The sequence below is a fragment of the Piliocolobus tephrosceles genome, chromosome 21, assembly GCF_002776525.5.
Source record: "Piliocolobus tephrosceles isolate RC106 chromosome 21, ASM277652v3, whole genome shotgun sequence".
Lineage (NCBI taxonomy): Eukaryota > Metazoa > Chordata > Mammalia > Primates > Cercopithecidae > Piliocolobus > Piliocolobus tephrosceles.
In genome coordinates, this window is record NC_045454.1 from 51019168 (window position 1) to 51031041 (window position 11874).

Here is an 11874-nt window from a genome sequence, read left to right on the forward strand (position 1 = left end):
AAAAAAAAAAAAAAAAAAAAAAAAAAGAAATAGGGTTTCACCATGTTGCCCAGGCTGGTCTTGAACTCCTGAGCTCAAGCAATCTGCCCTCCTCAGCCTCCCAAAGTGCTAGGATTACAGGCATGAGCCACCATCCCCGGCCAAAATAAATATTTTTTTTTTAAGCTGGGAGAGATGGCTTATGCCTGTAATCCCAGCACGTTCTGGGACCGAGGTGGGCGGATCACCTGAGGTTGGGAGTTTGAGACCAGCCTGAACAACATGGTGAAACCCCGTCTCTACAGAAAATTGAAAATTAGCTGGGTATGGTGGCAGGCACCTGTAATCCCAGCTACTTGGGAGGCTGAGGCAGGAGAATCACTTGAACCCTGGAGGTGGAGGTTGCAGTGAGCTGAGATTGTGCCACTGCACTCCAGCCTGGGCAACAGAGCAAGACTCTGTCTCAATCAATCAATCAATCAATCAATCAATAAAAATGTTTTTCGGCCGGGCCCGGTGGCTCACGTCTGTAATCCCAGCACTTTGGGAGGCCGAGGCGAGTGGATCACGTGGTCAAGAGATCTAGCCCATCCTGGCTAACACAGTGAAACCCCGTCTCTACTAAAAATACAAAAAATTAGCCAGGCGTGGTGGCGGGCACCTGTAGTCCCAGCTACTCAGGAGGCTGAGGCAGAGAATCGCGTGAACCAGGGAGGCAGAGCTTGTGTGAGTTGAGATCGTGCCCCTGCACTCCAGCCTGGGCGACAGAGCGAGACTCCGTCTCAAAAAATAAAAAAGTAAATAAACAAATGTTTTTCGATCTCACTGTATCGCCCAGGATGGAGTGCGGTGGCACCATGATGGCTCACTGCAGCCTCCTAGGCTCAAGCGATCCTCTGGCCTCAGCCTCCTGGGCAGCTGAGAGTACAGGTGTGCGTCACCATGCCTGACTAATGTATTTCTTAAGTTTTTCATCTAGATGAGGTCTCACTTTGTCGCCCAGGCTGGTCTTGAACTCCTGACCTCAAGCCACCCGCCTGCCTCAGCCTCCCGAAGTGCTGAGATTACAGGCGTGAGCCACCGTGCCCAGCCCCAGCCTTACGTTTGTGTTCACCCCATCCCCATGGCAGAGTGGGGGACCCCTGCCCCCGTCACCCACCCCGTCGCGTCCGCCTTCCAGATCTTCATCTCCGTGGTGCTTATCTGCCTGGTGTTGGCCTTCAGCTTCGGTTTCTCCGTCCGAGAATTCAAAGACCAGCACTACTACCTCTCAGGGCTGCACGGGAGCAGTGTGGCCGCAGAGTCCTTCTTCATCTTCTGGGGCTTCCTCATCCTGCTCAGCGTCACCATCCCAATGTCCATGTTCATCCTGTGAGTCCCTGCCCGCCGCGCGCCCGGTGCAGACACAGAACGGGGAGGCACGGGGGATGGGGCACAGCAGGCAGGGCTGACCGTGACCCCGAGTGCCTCTGCAGGTCCGAGTTCATCTACCTGGGGAACAGCGTCTTCATCAACTGGGACGTGCAGATGTACTACCAGCCGCAAGACGTGCCCGCCAAGGCCCGCAGCACCAGCCTCAACGACCACCTGGGCCAGGTGGAATACATCTTCTCGGACAAGACGGGCACGCTCACGCAGAACATCCTGACCTTCAACAAGTGCTGCATCAACGGCCGCATCTACGGTGCGGCCCCGACACCTGAGCTCCCGGCTGGGTCCTCCATCTCCAAGGAGCTCGGGGTGCCCGAGAACCAGAGCCACGTCTGGCCCCATGCCCAGCACCCCCGCCCGAATCAGAACCAGGGAACCATAGCAAGACGGCCTGGTTTTTTTTTTTGGAGAGGGCCAGCAAACTTTTTTTTTTTCTCTTTGAGACGGAGTTCTGTTCTCGTTGCTCAGGCTGGAGTGCAGTGGTACGATCTCGGCTCACTGCAACCTCCACCTCCCGGGTTGATTTTTCTGCCTCGGCCTCCCAAGTAGCTGGGATTACAGTTGCATGCCACCCCGCCTGGCTAATTTTTGTGTTTTTTTTCAGATGGGGTTTCACCATGTTGCCCAGGCTGGTCTCGAACTCCTGACTTCAGGTGATCCGCCTACTTCAGCCTCCAAAATACTGGCATTACAGGCATGAGCCACCACACGTAGCCAAACTTTTAAACAGTATTTTTTTTTTTTTTCTGAGATGGGGCTTTGCTCTGTCGCCCAGGCTGGAGTGCAGTGGTACAATCATAGCTTACTGCAGCCTGCAATTCCTGGGCTCAGGCAATCTTCCCACTTCAGCCTCCCAAGTAGCCAGGACTACAGGAGCGTGCCACCATATTCAGCTTATTTTTGTATTTTTTGTCAAGACAGGGTATCGCTATGTTGCCCGGGCTGGTCTTGAATTCCTGGGCTTAAGCGATCCGCCCGCCTCCGCTTCACAAAGCGCTGGAATTACAGATGTGAGGATGTGAGTGAGCCACCATGCCTGGCCACTATTCTTCTTTTGACTCTCACAAACCTTTATTTGTGAATGCTGAAATTCGAATTTCTTGAGTATTTCCCAGATTGCAAAACAGTAATTTTTTTTGAGACGGAGTCTCTGCCCAGGCTGGAGTGCGGTGGTGTGATCTCGGCTCACTGCAAGCTCCGCCTCCTGGGTTCATGCCATTCTGCCTCAGCCTCCCAGCCTCAGCGCCCACCACCACACCCGCCTAATTTTTTTGTATTTTCAGTGGAGACGGGGTTTCACCATGTTAGCCAGGATGGTCTCGATCTCCTGACCTCGTGATCCGCCCGTCTCGGCCTCCCAAAGTGCTGGGATTACAGGCATGAGCCACCGCGCCCGGCCACAAAATAATATTCTTCTTGCTATTTTTGTTCCTGACCATTTAAAAATCCAAAAGCAATTCTTAGCTCACGGGCTGTACAAAGACTGACTATGTGGTGGGGTGTAGTTTGACAGCCCCGGATCTAATTTATAACCAGGGCACATGGTTTGAACTGGGTCATAATTTAGTGTAGTGAGAAGTCCCCAAGAAATGGTTCAAGTTCAGCTATAGAAAAAGGGGCCCGAGGTTGAGGCGGGCAGATCACCTGAGGTCAGGAGTTTGAGAGCAGCCTGGCCAACATGGCGAAACCCTGTCTCTACTGAAAATACAAAAATTAGCCGGGTGTGGTAGCGTGCACCTGTAGTCCCAGCTACTCAGGAGGCTAAGGCAGGAGAACTGCTTGAACCCAAAGGTGGAGGTTGCAGTGAACCAAGGCCAAGCCACTGCACTCCAGCCTGGGTGATAGAGAGAGACCCCATCTCAAAAAAAAAAAAAAAAATGACACCACAAAGGGGTGGTGTGCACCTGTTGCCCCAGCAACTTGGAAGGCTGAAGAGGGAAGATGGCTTGAGCTGGGGAGGTTGAGGCTGCAGTGAGCTATGATCGCACCACTGCACTCCAGCCTGGGCCACAGAGTAGGACCCCATCTCTAAGAACAATAAAGAATAAAAAGTGACTGGGCGCGATGGCTCAAGCCTGTGATCCCAGCACTTTGGGAGGCTGAGGAGGGCGGATCATGAGGTCAGGAGTTTGAGACCAGCCTGGCCAACATGGTGAAACCTCATCTCTACTAAAAATACAAAAATGAGCCAGGCATGGTGACAGGCGCCTGTCATCCCAGCTACTCTGGAGGCTGAGACAGGAGAATGGCTTGAACCCAGGAGGCTGAGGTTGCAGTGAGCTGAGCTTGTGCCACTGCACTCCAGGCTGGGCGACAGAGCAGGACTCTGTCTCAAAAATAAAAAAATAAAAATAAATAAATAAATAAAAAGAGAACAAAAAACTCACCGCAGGAGTGGGAAACAAAGTATGTCCCACAGAAGGGGCCGCATCCCGCTCCCGGCTGTCCTTTAGGGATCCCTGGGAGACAGGGTGGGCGTTTTCCCCCTCTTCCCCGCTGTCTGCGGATGGTGGAAACCGAGGTCAGCTTTCGCCCCGAGATGGCTGGGGGTGTCGGTTCCAGGACCGCGGGCCTGGCTCGTGTGGCTGCCTCCGGTGGCCCCCAGACGCCTGAGACTAGGGGGCAGGGGCTGTGGGATCCCGAATGGGGGGCCTGTGGGAGCTGGGGCCTGAAGCCATGTCTTCCCCCAGGGCCGGATTCGGAGGCCAGGACCCGACCTAAGGTGAGCCTGCCGGCCCTGCAGCGCGGGACGGGGACGGGGACGGGGCCCAGGGAGTGGCCGCCCACAGCCCCCGTGCCCCGCCGCCCCCAGGAGAACCCCTACCTCTGGAACAAGTTCGCCGACGGGAAGCTGCTTTTCCGCAACGCGGCCCTGCTGCACCTTGTGCGGAGCAACAGGGACGCGGCGGTGCGGGAGTTCTGGCGCCTGCTGGCCATCTGCCACACGGTGATGGTGCGGGAGAGCAGCGGTGAGTGCCCCGGGCGCGCCCCCCCCCCCCCCCCCGCCTCCCCGCCTACCTCTGAGGCCGCTCGGCCCCCGGGCACGGCGGTGTCCCCAGCCCCACCGCTCACCCAGCCCATCTTCCAGGGCTCCCTTCGCCCGGCTTAGGGAGCGGTGAGGCCGGTGACCCCAGCCCCACCTGGAGGGTGTCCGGGCCTGGAGCCCAGACGTGTTGCCCAGTCCCGTGGCGGGAGGGCGGATGTGTCATCCTCAGGGCTCCATAAAGGATGTCCAGACCTGCGGCGGGAGCCCGAGCATGTGGTGTTGAGCAGGAAGGTCGTCTCCACTCCAGTGCTCCGTGCGTGGGGCTGAGAGGTTGTCCAGGCGGGGATGCCCCGCCACAATCAATGGAGGTGTAGCCCAGGCGGTACCCCTCTCCTCCCTGCACTGCGGAGATGGAGGTGGGCTCCACCACGTGACCCCAAAACGGCCCCCTCCCCACCAGACCAGCTGTTGTACCAGGCGGCCTCCCCCGACGAGGGGGCGCTGGTCACCGCGGCCCGGAACTTCGGCTATGTGTTCCTGTCCCGCACCCAGGACACCATCACCATCGTGGAGCTGGGGGAGGAGCGGGTCTACCAGGTCCTGGCCATAATGGACTTCAACAGCATGCGCAAACGGATGTCGGTGCTGGGTGAGCCCCGCCGCCCAAGCCCTGGGCCCCCCCCCCAAGGCGGGTGGGCAGACGGGGAGCCTCTGTGGGCAGCAGGGCCTGTTCCCCCACAGTCCGAAAGCCAGAGGGCACCATCTGCCTGTACACCAAGGGCGCCGACACGGTCATCTTTGAACGCTTGCACAGTAGAGGGGCAACGGAATTTGCCACAGAGGCGGCCTTGGCTGTGAGTCCCTGCAGGGAGGAAGGCTGGTGTGTGTGCGTGTGTGTGTGTGTGTGTGTGTGTGTGTGTGTAGGGACAGGAGGAAGAGGCAGGGGAGGAGACTGTACAGAGAAATGAATGGCTGCCGGTACCTGGGATGGCTATGTACAGTTGGGTAGGTTGTGCACTGTACAAAATACCCTCCCCTGGCAACACACAACACACACACACAGGTTGGAAGGCAGCTGAACTCCAAAGTGTACCCCCACAGAGACAGTGTCTTTTTGTTTTCTTTTCTTTTCTTTTTTTTGAGACAGAGTCTTGCTCTGTCGCCCAGGCTGGAGTGCAGTGGCACGGTCCTGGCTTGCTGCAACCTCCGCCTCCCAGGTTCAGGTGATTCTCCTGCCTCAGCCTCCCGAGGAGCTGGAATTACAAGCACACGCCACTGCACTCCAGCCTGGAGTGTCTACTCTCTGGGCCTGCCCAGTTTCCTCCCAGCCCCTAGAGGCCCCAACCTTGGGTCTGGCCTTTGAGAAATGAGGGGCCTAAAGCAGGGGCTCAGAGATACCAAAATTGAGGGTCAGAGGGAGGGGCCTGGGACTGGGGGAACCCAGGTTGGGGAAGGCTCTGGGTGGGTGGACTGCATAGAAGGTCTTGAGAGATAGTTAGAATTTGCTATGCAGGCCGGGTGTGGTGGATCCTGTCTGTAATCTCAGCGTTTTGAGGCTCAGGTGTGCAGCTTACTTGAGCCCTGGAGTTCGAGACTAGCCCAGAAAACCACCTCTATTTAAAGAATATATATATAGAAAGAAATTAGCCAGGTATGATGGCATGCGCCTATGATCCCAGCTGTTTGGAAGGTAGAGACAGGAGAATCGCTTGAGGCCAGGAGTTCGAGGCTGCAGTGAGCTATGATCAAGCCACTGCACTCCAGCCTGGGTGACAAAGTGAGACCTCGTCCCCCATCCCCGAAAAATAAAAAAGAATTTGCTGTGCAAAGCATAGGGAAGGTGTTCCTGGCAGGGAAACAGTCCTCCAAGAAAGTCTGGAGGCAAAAGAGAGCTGAGAGTCTGGGGGTGGGAGCAGGTGTCTGAGACAGAACAGGTGAGGGGCAGGGGCGGCTCAGCTTTCTTTTGTTTTGAAACGGAATCTTGCTCTGATACTCAGGCTGGAGTGTGATGGGGCAATCTCAGCTCACTGCAACCTCAGCCTCCCAGGTTCTAGGGATCCTCCCACCTCAGCCTCCTAAGTAGCTGGGATTCCAGGCATGCACCACCACATCTGGCTAATTTTTTGTGTGTTTTGACTGGAGGCGGGGTTTCACCATGTTGGTCAGTCTGGTTTCAAACTCCCGGCCTCAAGTGATTCGCCTACCTCAGCCTCCCAAAGTGCTGGGATTACAGGCGTGAGCCACCACGCCTGGCCCTTTTCCCCACTCTATTTCTTTTTTCTATTTTTTTTTTTTTTTTGAGATGGAGTCTAGCTCTGTTGCCCAGGCTGGAGTGCAGTGGTGTGATCTCGGCTCACTGCAACTTCCGCCTCCTGGGTTCAAGCAATTCTCCTGCCTCAGCCTCTCAAGTAGCTGGGACTATAGGCGCCCGCCACCACGCCTGGCTAATCTTCATATTTTTAGTAGAGACAGGGTTTCGCCATGTTGGCCAACCTGGTCTGGAACTCCTGGCCTCCAATGATCCGCCTGCCTCAGCTTCCCAAAGTGCTGGGATGACAGGTGTGAGCCACCACGCCCGGACTCAGACCAGTTTTCTGAGCCCCTTCAAGGCTGCTGTTGGCAGGAGAAGCAACAGGCTTTTGGCTGAGGGGCCCAGGCTCCGGAGCCCAGCAGGGGGTTGGGGAGGGCTGAGCCTCAGATTTCGGCTTCAGGATGGTGACAGCTTCCACCTGCCCGGCCCCCAGGCCTTTGCCCAGGAGACCCTGCGGACACTGTGCCTGGCCTATAGGGAGGTGGCTGAGGACATTTACGACGACTGGCAGCAGCGCCACCAGGAGGCCAGCCTCCTGCTGCAGAACCGGGCGCAGGCCCTGCAACAGGTGTACAACGAGTTGGAGCAGAACCTCAAGGTGGGTGGGCAGCAGGGCACCCAAGGGGGCCCTGGGACTCTCCTGCCCCTGCCAGGGAGCTGGGCAGCTGCTCAGCATCTTCCCGGTCCTGCCCTCCTCCCCCACCAGCTGCTGGGAGCCACAGCCATCGAGGACAGACTTCAGGACGGCGTTCCTGAAACCATCAAATGTCTCAAGAAGAGCAACATCAAAATATGGGTGCTCACTGGGGACAAGCAGGGTGAGTCCTGGGCGGCTCCAGGTGGCTGAGCCCCCGCAGCATGGATCTTCAAATTTCCCCAAAGTTTGAAGGCTCACGCCTGTCATCCCAGCACTTTGGGAGGCTGAGGCGGGTAGATCACTTGAGGTCAGAAGTTTGAGACCGGCAGGGCCAACATGGTCAAACCCCGTCTCTACTCAAAATACAAAAATGGGCTTGGCCGGGTGTGGTGGTGTGGGTCGGTAATCTCAGCTACCTAGGAGGCTGAGGCAAGAGAATCGCTTGAACCTGGGAGGCAGAGGTTGCAGTGAACCAAGGTCATGCCACTGCACTGCAGCCTGAGAGACAGAGTGAGACTGTCTCAAAAAAAAAAAAAAAAGGCTGCAACTCTCGGGCGCAGTGGCGCATGCCTGTGGTCTCAGTTTCTCCAGAGGCTGAGGCAGGAGGCTCGCTTGTGCCCAGGAGGTTGAGGCTGCAGTGAGCCATGATTGCGCCACTGCCCTCCAGCCTGGGTGACAGAGTGAGCCCTTGTCAAAAAAAGATTTTCAGGGTTACCTCTGTTGGCCAGGAGCCAGCCCTGGGAAAAATATTCAATTATTTCCCTTCTGATTTAAAAAGATACTAAGGCTGGGCGCGGTGGCTCACGCCTGTAATCCCAGCACTTTGGGAGGCCGAGACGGGCGGATCACGAGGTCAGGAGATCAAGACCATCCTGGCCAACACGGTGAAACCCCGTCTCTACTAAAAATACAAAAAAATTTAGCCGGGCGTAGTGGCGGGCGCCTGTAGTCCCAGCTACTCGGGAGGCTGAGGCAGGAGAATGGCATGAACCCGGGAGGCAGAGCTTGCAGTGGGCCGAGATCACGCCACTGCACTCCAGCCCGGGCGACAGAGTGAGACTCTGTTTCAAAATAAATAAATAAATAAATAAATGGTATTAAGACATTTTGTGGGTTCCTGAAGGCACCGTGGATCCTAGGCACATGTGCCTGATGATTCTGGCCTCAGACACATCTCTGGGCAGCCCAGTTCCAGCCAGAACTGCAGTCAAAATCTCAGGGCTGGCTCTCATTGGCGAGCCTGGGTTACGAGCCCTTCTCTGAACCAATCACCATGGCCAGGGGGTGGGGCTTGCGGCTGCCACTGGTCCGGCCAGGGTCCACCGGGTAGAGTGGGCGTGGCCCCCAGGCCGCCAGGGCAGGGCGGGTCGCAGAGGCGCTGAGCAGGTCTGGTTCTGGTTCGCAGAGACCGCTGTTAACGTCGGCTTCGCCTGCGAGCTGCTGTCAGATAATATGCTCATCCTGGAGGAGAAGGAGATTACGTAAGAAGTGTGGGGTTGGGGGGGTAAGCAAGGGGAGTGGGGAGGTGAGGACAAGGGGACCTGGCCCAGGTGCTTGTCTCATTGGACGGGGAGCCAGAGCACAGTGGGAAGCGGGGGATTGAGAGGGGAGAGAAGGATAGGAGGAAGCAGTGGGGGAGTGGGCAGTGCAGGGAGCCTCAAGGGAAGGGGAAGGGGCAGGGAAGGGAGCGGGGAAGGGGAGAGGGGGACGGGGAGGGGCAGCGGTGAGGGAGTGGGCAGGGGGGGGGTTGGGGGGGGCAGGGGGGCCCCCGGGGGAAGTGGGGAGAAGCCCGCCCCGCCCCGTCCCCTGCCCGGCTGACCCCTGCGCCCGCCCCGTCCCCTGCCCGGCTGACCCCTGCGCCCGCCCCGCAGCCGCATCCTGGAGACCTACTGGGAAAGCAATAACAACTTTCTAACCAAGAAGTCCCTGTCGCAGGTCAAGTTGGCCTTGGTCATTAACGGAGACTTCCTGGTCAGTGTCGCTCAGGGTGGACGGCGGGGTCCCGGCGCCGGGGAGGGGCCTGGAGGGGCGGCAGGCTCGAGGTGGGGGCCTCAAAGGGCCCCGGGGTGGGGGCTGCTGGCAAGGCCGAGGGCCGGGCACGGTCCAGTCTGGACCGGAGGCCGCGGCGCCTGGCACAATCCCCTCCCCGCCGGCCAGGACAAGCTGCTGGTGTCCCTGCGGAAGGAGCCGCGCGCCCTGGTGCAGAACGTGAACGTGGACGAGGCGTGGCAGGAGCCCGGCCAGTCCAGGAGGGATTTCCTCTACGCCAGGCGCCTGTCCCTGCTGTGCCGGAGGTTCGGGCTCTCGCTGGCCGCGCTGCCGGCCGAGGATCCGGCCGAGGATTCTGGAGCTCGCCATAGGTCCGAGGTGCTGCAGGAGCGCGCCTTCGTGGACCTGGCGTCCAACTGCCAGGCGGTCATCTGCTGCCGCGTGACGCCCAAGCAGAAGGCCCTGATGGTGGCCCTGGTCAAGAAGTACCACCAGGTGGTGACCCTGGCCATCGGGGACGGTGCCAACGACGTCAACATGATTAAGAGTGGGTGGCGGCGGCAGGGCTGGGGGTGCCTGGGACGAGTGGGGGGGCGGCTGATGGAGGTGGCGGTGGGACGGGGGTGGGGGGACCTGAGGCAGGTAGGGGGGCTGATAAGGGACAGAACGATGGTGGGGGGTCTGGGGGCGTGCGAGGGGCTGACCAGCTGCCTGTGCCCCGCAGCCGCGGACGTGGGCGTGGGGCTGGCGGGCCAGGAGGGCATGCAGGCCGTTCAGAACAGCGACTTCGTGCTGGGCCAGTTCTGCTTCCTGCAGCGCCTCCTGCTGGTGCACGGCCGCTGGTCCTACGTGCGGATCTGCAAGTTTCTGCGCTACTTCTTCTATAAGACCATGGCCAGCATGATGGTGCAGATCTGGTTTGCCTGCTACAATGGCTTCACTGCCCAGGTGCGTCCCCCGCCCCCGGCTGCCCCATGACCAGGGCCTCTGGGGATGCCGTGCCCCTCCCAAAGCTGCTAGGGGCAGCACTGGGCACACTGAGAACCCTGGCATCCTCGGTGGGCAGGGCTTGCCTGAGGCCACATGGCAAGGCTGCATTAGTGGAGGCCTAGAGTCCAGGTGAAGGGAGGTGACGGTCCCTGTCGAGCTCTGTGCCCAACAGCTTCCAGGATATTTGTTTTGTTTTGTTTGAGACAGAGTCTCACTCTGTCACCCAGGCTGGAGGGCAATGGCACGATCTCGGCTCACTGCAGCCTCCGCCTCCCGGGTTCAGGTGATTCTCCTGCCTCCACCACCCCAGTAGCTGGGATTACAGGCGTGTACCATCAGGCCCGGCTAATTTTTGTATTTTTAGTAGAGACGGAGTTTCACCATGTCGGCCAGCCTGGTCTCGAACTCCTGGCCTCAGGTGACCTGCCCACTCCGGCCTCCCAAAGTATTGGGATTACAGGCGTGAGCCACCGTGCCGGGCACGCTCAGAGCTTTCAAGCAAGGGTAGGCACTGCACATGGACCTCGCCTTCTGGGGACAGTTGAGGGAACAAGACCTTGAACCCCAGAGAAGATCCGATGTGGGAGCTGGCGCTCCACTCAAGTCTCTGAGCGGTATCATGACAAGGACTAGAAGAGGCCCAGGGCAGTGCTGTTCCCTGCGTGTAGGGAAGCCGTTGGGAGTCAGGTGCCTTTGAGAAGGAATGAGCTCCCAGCACTAACACCTGGGCATTTGAGAGAGCGTTTTACACAAACCCCTTAGTAAGTATATATTGGTTTCTGTTTTATTTTTTTATTTTATTTATTTATTTTTTTTTGAGACAGAGTCTCGCTCTGTCGCCCAGGCTGGAGTGCAGTGGCCGGATCTCAGCTCACTGCAAGCTCTGCCTCCCGGGTTTACGCCATTCTCCTGCCTCAGCCTCCCAAGTAGCTGGGACTACAAGCGCCCGCCACCTTGCCCGGCTAGTTTTTTGTATTTTTTCAGTAGAGACGGGGTTTCACCGTGTTAGCCAGGATGGTCTCGATCTCCTGACCTTGTGATCCACCCGTCTCGGCCTCCCAAAGTGCTGGGATTACAGGCTTGAGCCACCGCGCCCAGCCTCTGTTTTATTTTTATTATTATTATTTTTTGAGACAGAGTCTCGCTCTGTTGCCCAGGCTGGAGTGCAGTGGCACAATCTCGGCTCACTGCAACCTCTGCCTCCCGGGTTCAAGCGATCCTCCTGCCTCAGCCCCCCTAGTGGCTGAGATTACAGGCGCCTGCCACCACAACCAGCTAATTTTTGTATTTTTTAGTAGAGACAGGATTTTGCCATGTTGGCCAGTCTGGTCTTGAACTCCTGACCTTGTGATCTGCCCGCCTCAGCCTCCCAAAGTGTTGGGATTACAGGCATGAGCAATCACACCCAGCCTTTTTTTTTCTTTTTTTTGAGACAGAGTCTCGCACTGTTGCACAGGCTGGAGTGCGGTGGCACGATCTCGGCTCACTGCAAGCTCCGCCTCCCGGGTTCACACCATTCTCCTGCCTCAGCCTCCCGAGTAGCTGGGACTA

The 11874-nt window shown here is 58.0% G+C and overlaps 1 protein-coding gene across 5 annotated transcripts in view; it reads left to right on the plus strand.

Moving 5' to 3' along the window:
• The window catches only part of ATP8B3 (ATPase phospholipid transporting 8B3), a 40471-nt gene that overhangs the window by 16799 nt on the left and 11798 nt on the right, over positions 1 to 11874 (plus strand). For all 5 annotated transcript variants that reach the window (XM_023183717.2, XM_023183718.2, XM_023183720.2 and 2 more), the window contains 12 exons: positions 1160 to 1350; positions 1455 to 1663; positions 4101 to 4132; positions 4223 to 4379; positions 4857 to 5045; positions 5138 to 5250; positions 7141 to 7305; positions 7414 to 7525; positions 8750 to 8825; positions 9216 to 9315; positions 9502 to 9880; positions 10058 to 10281. In XM_023183717.2, the coding sequence (XP_023039485.1) occupies positions 1160 to 1350; positions 1455 to 1663; positions 4101 to 4132; positions 4223 to 4379; positions 4857 to 5045; positions 5138 to 5250; positions 7141 to 7305; positions 7414 to 7525; positions 8750 to 8825; positions 9216 to 9315; positions 9502 to 9880; positions 10058 to 10281 (1947 nt within the window). The remainder of the gene's footprint in view (positions 1 to 1159; positions 1351 to 1454; positions 1664 to 4100; positions 4133 to 4222; positions 4380 to 4856; positions 5046 to 5137; positions 5251 to 7140; positions 7306 to 7413; positions 7526 to 8749; positions 8826 to 9215; positions 9316 to 9501; positions 9881 to 10057; positions 10282 to 11874) is intronic.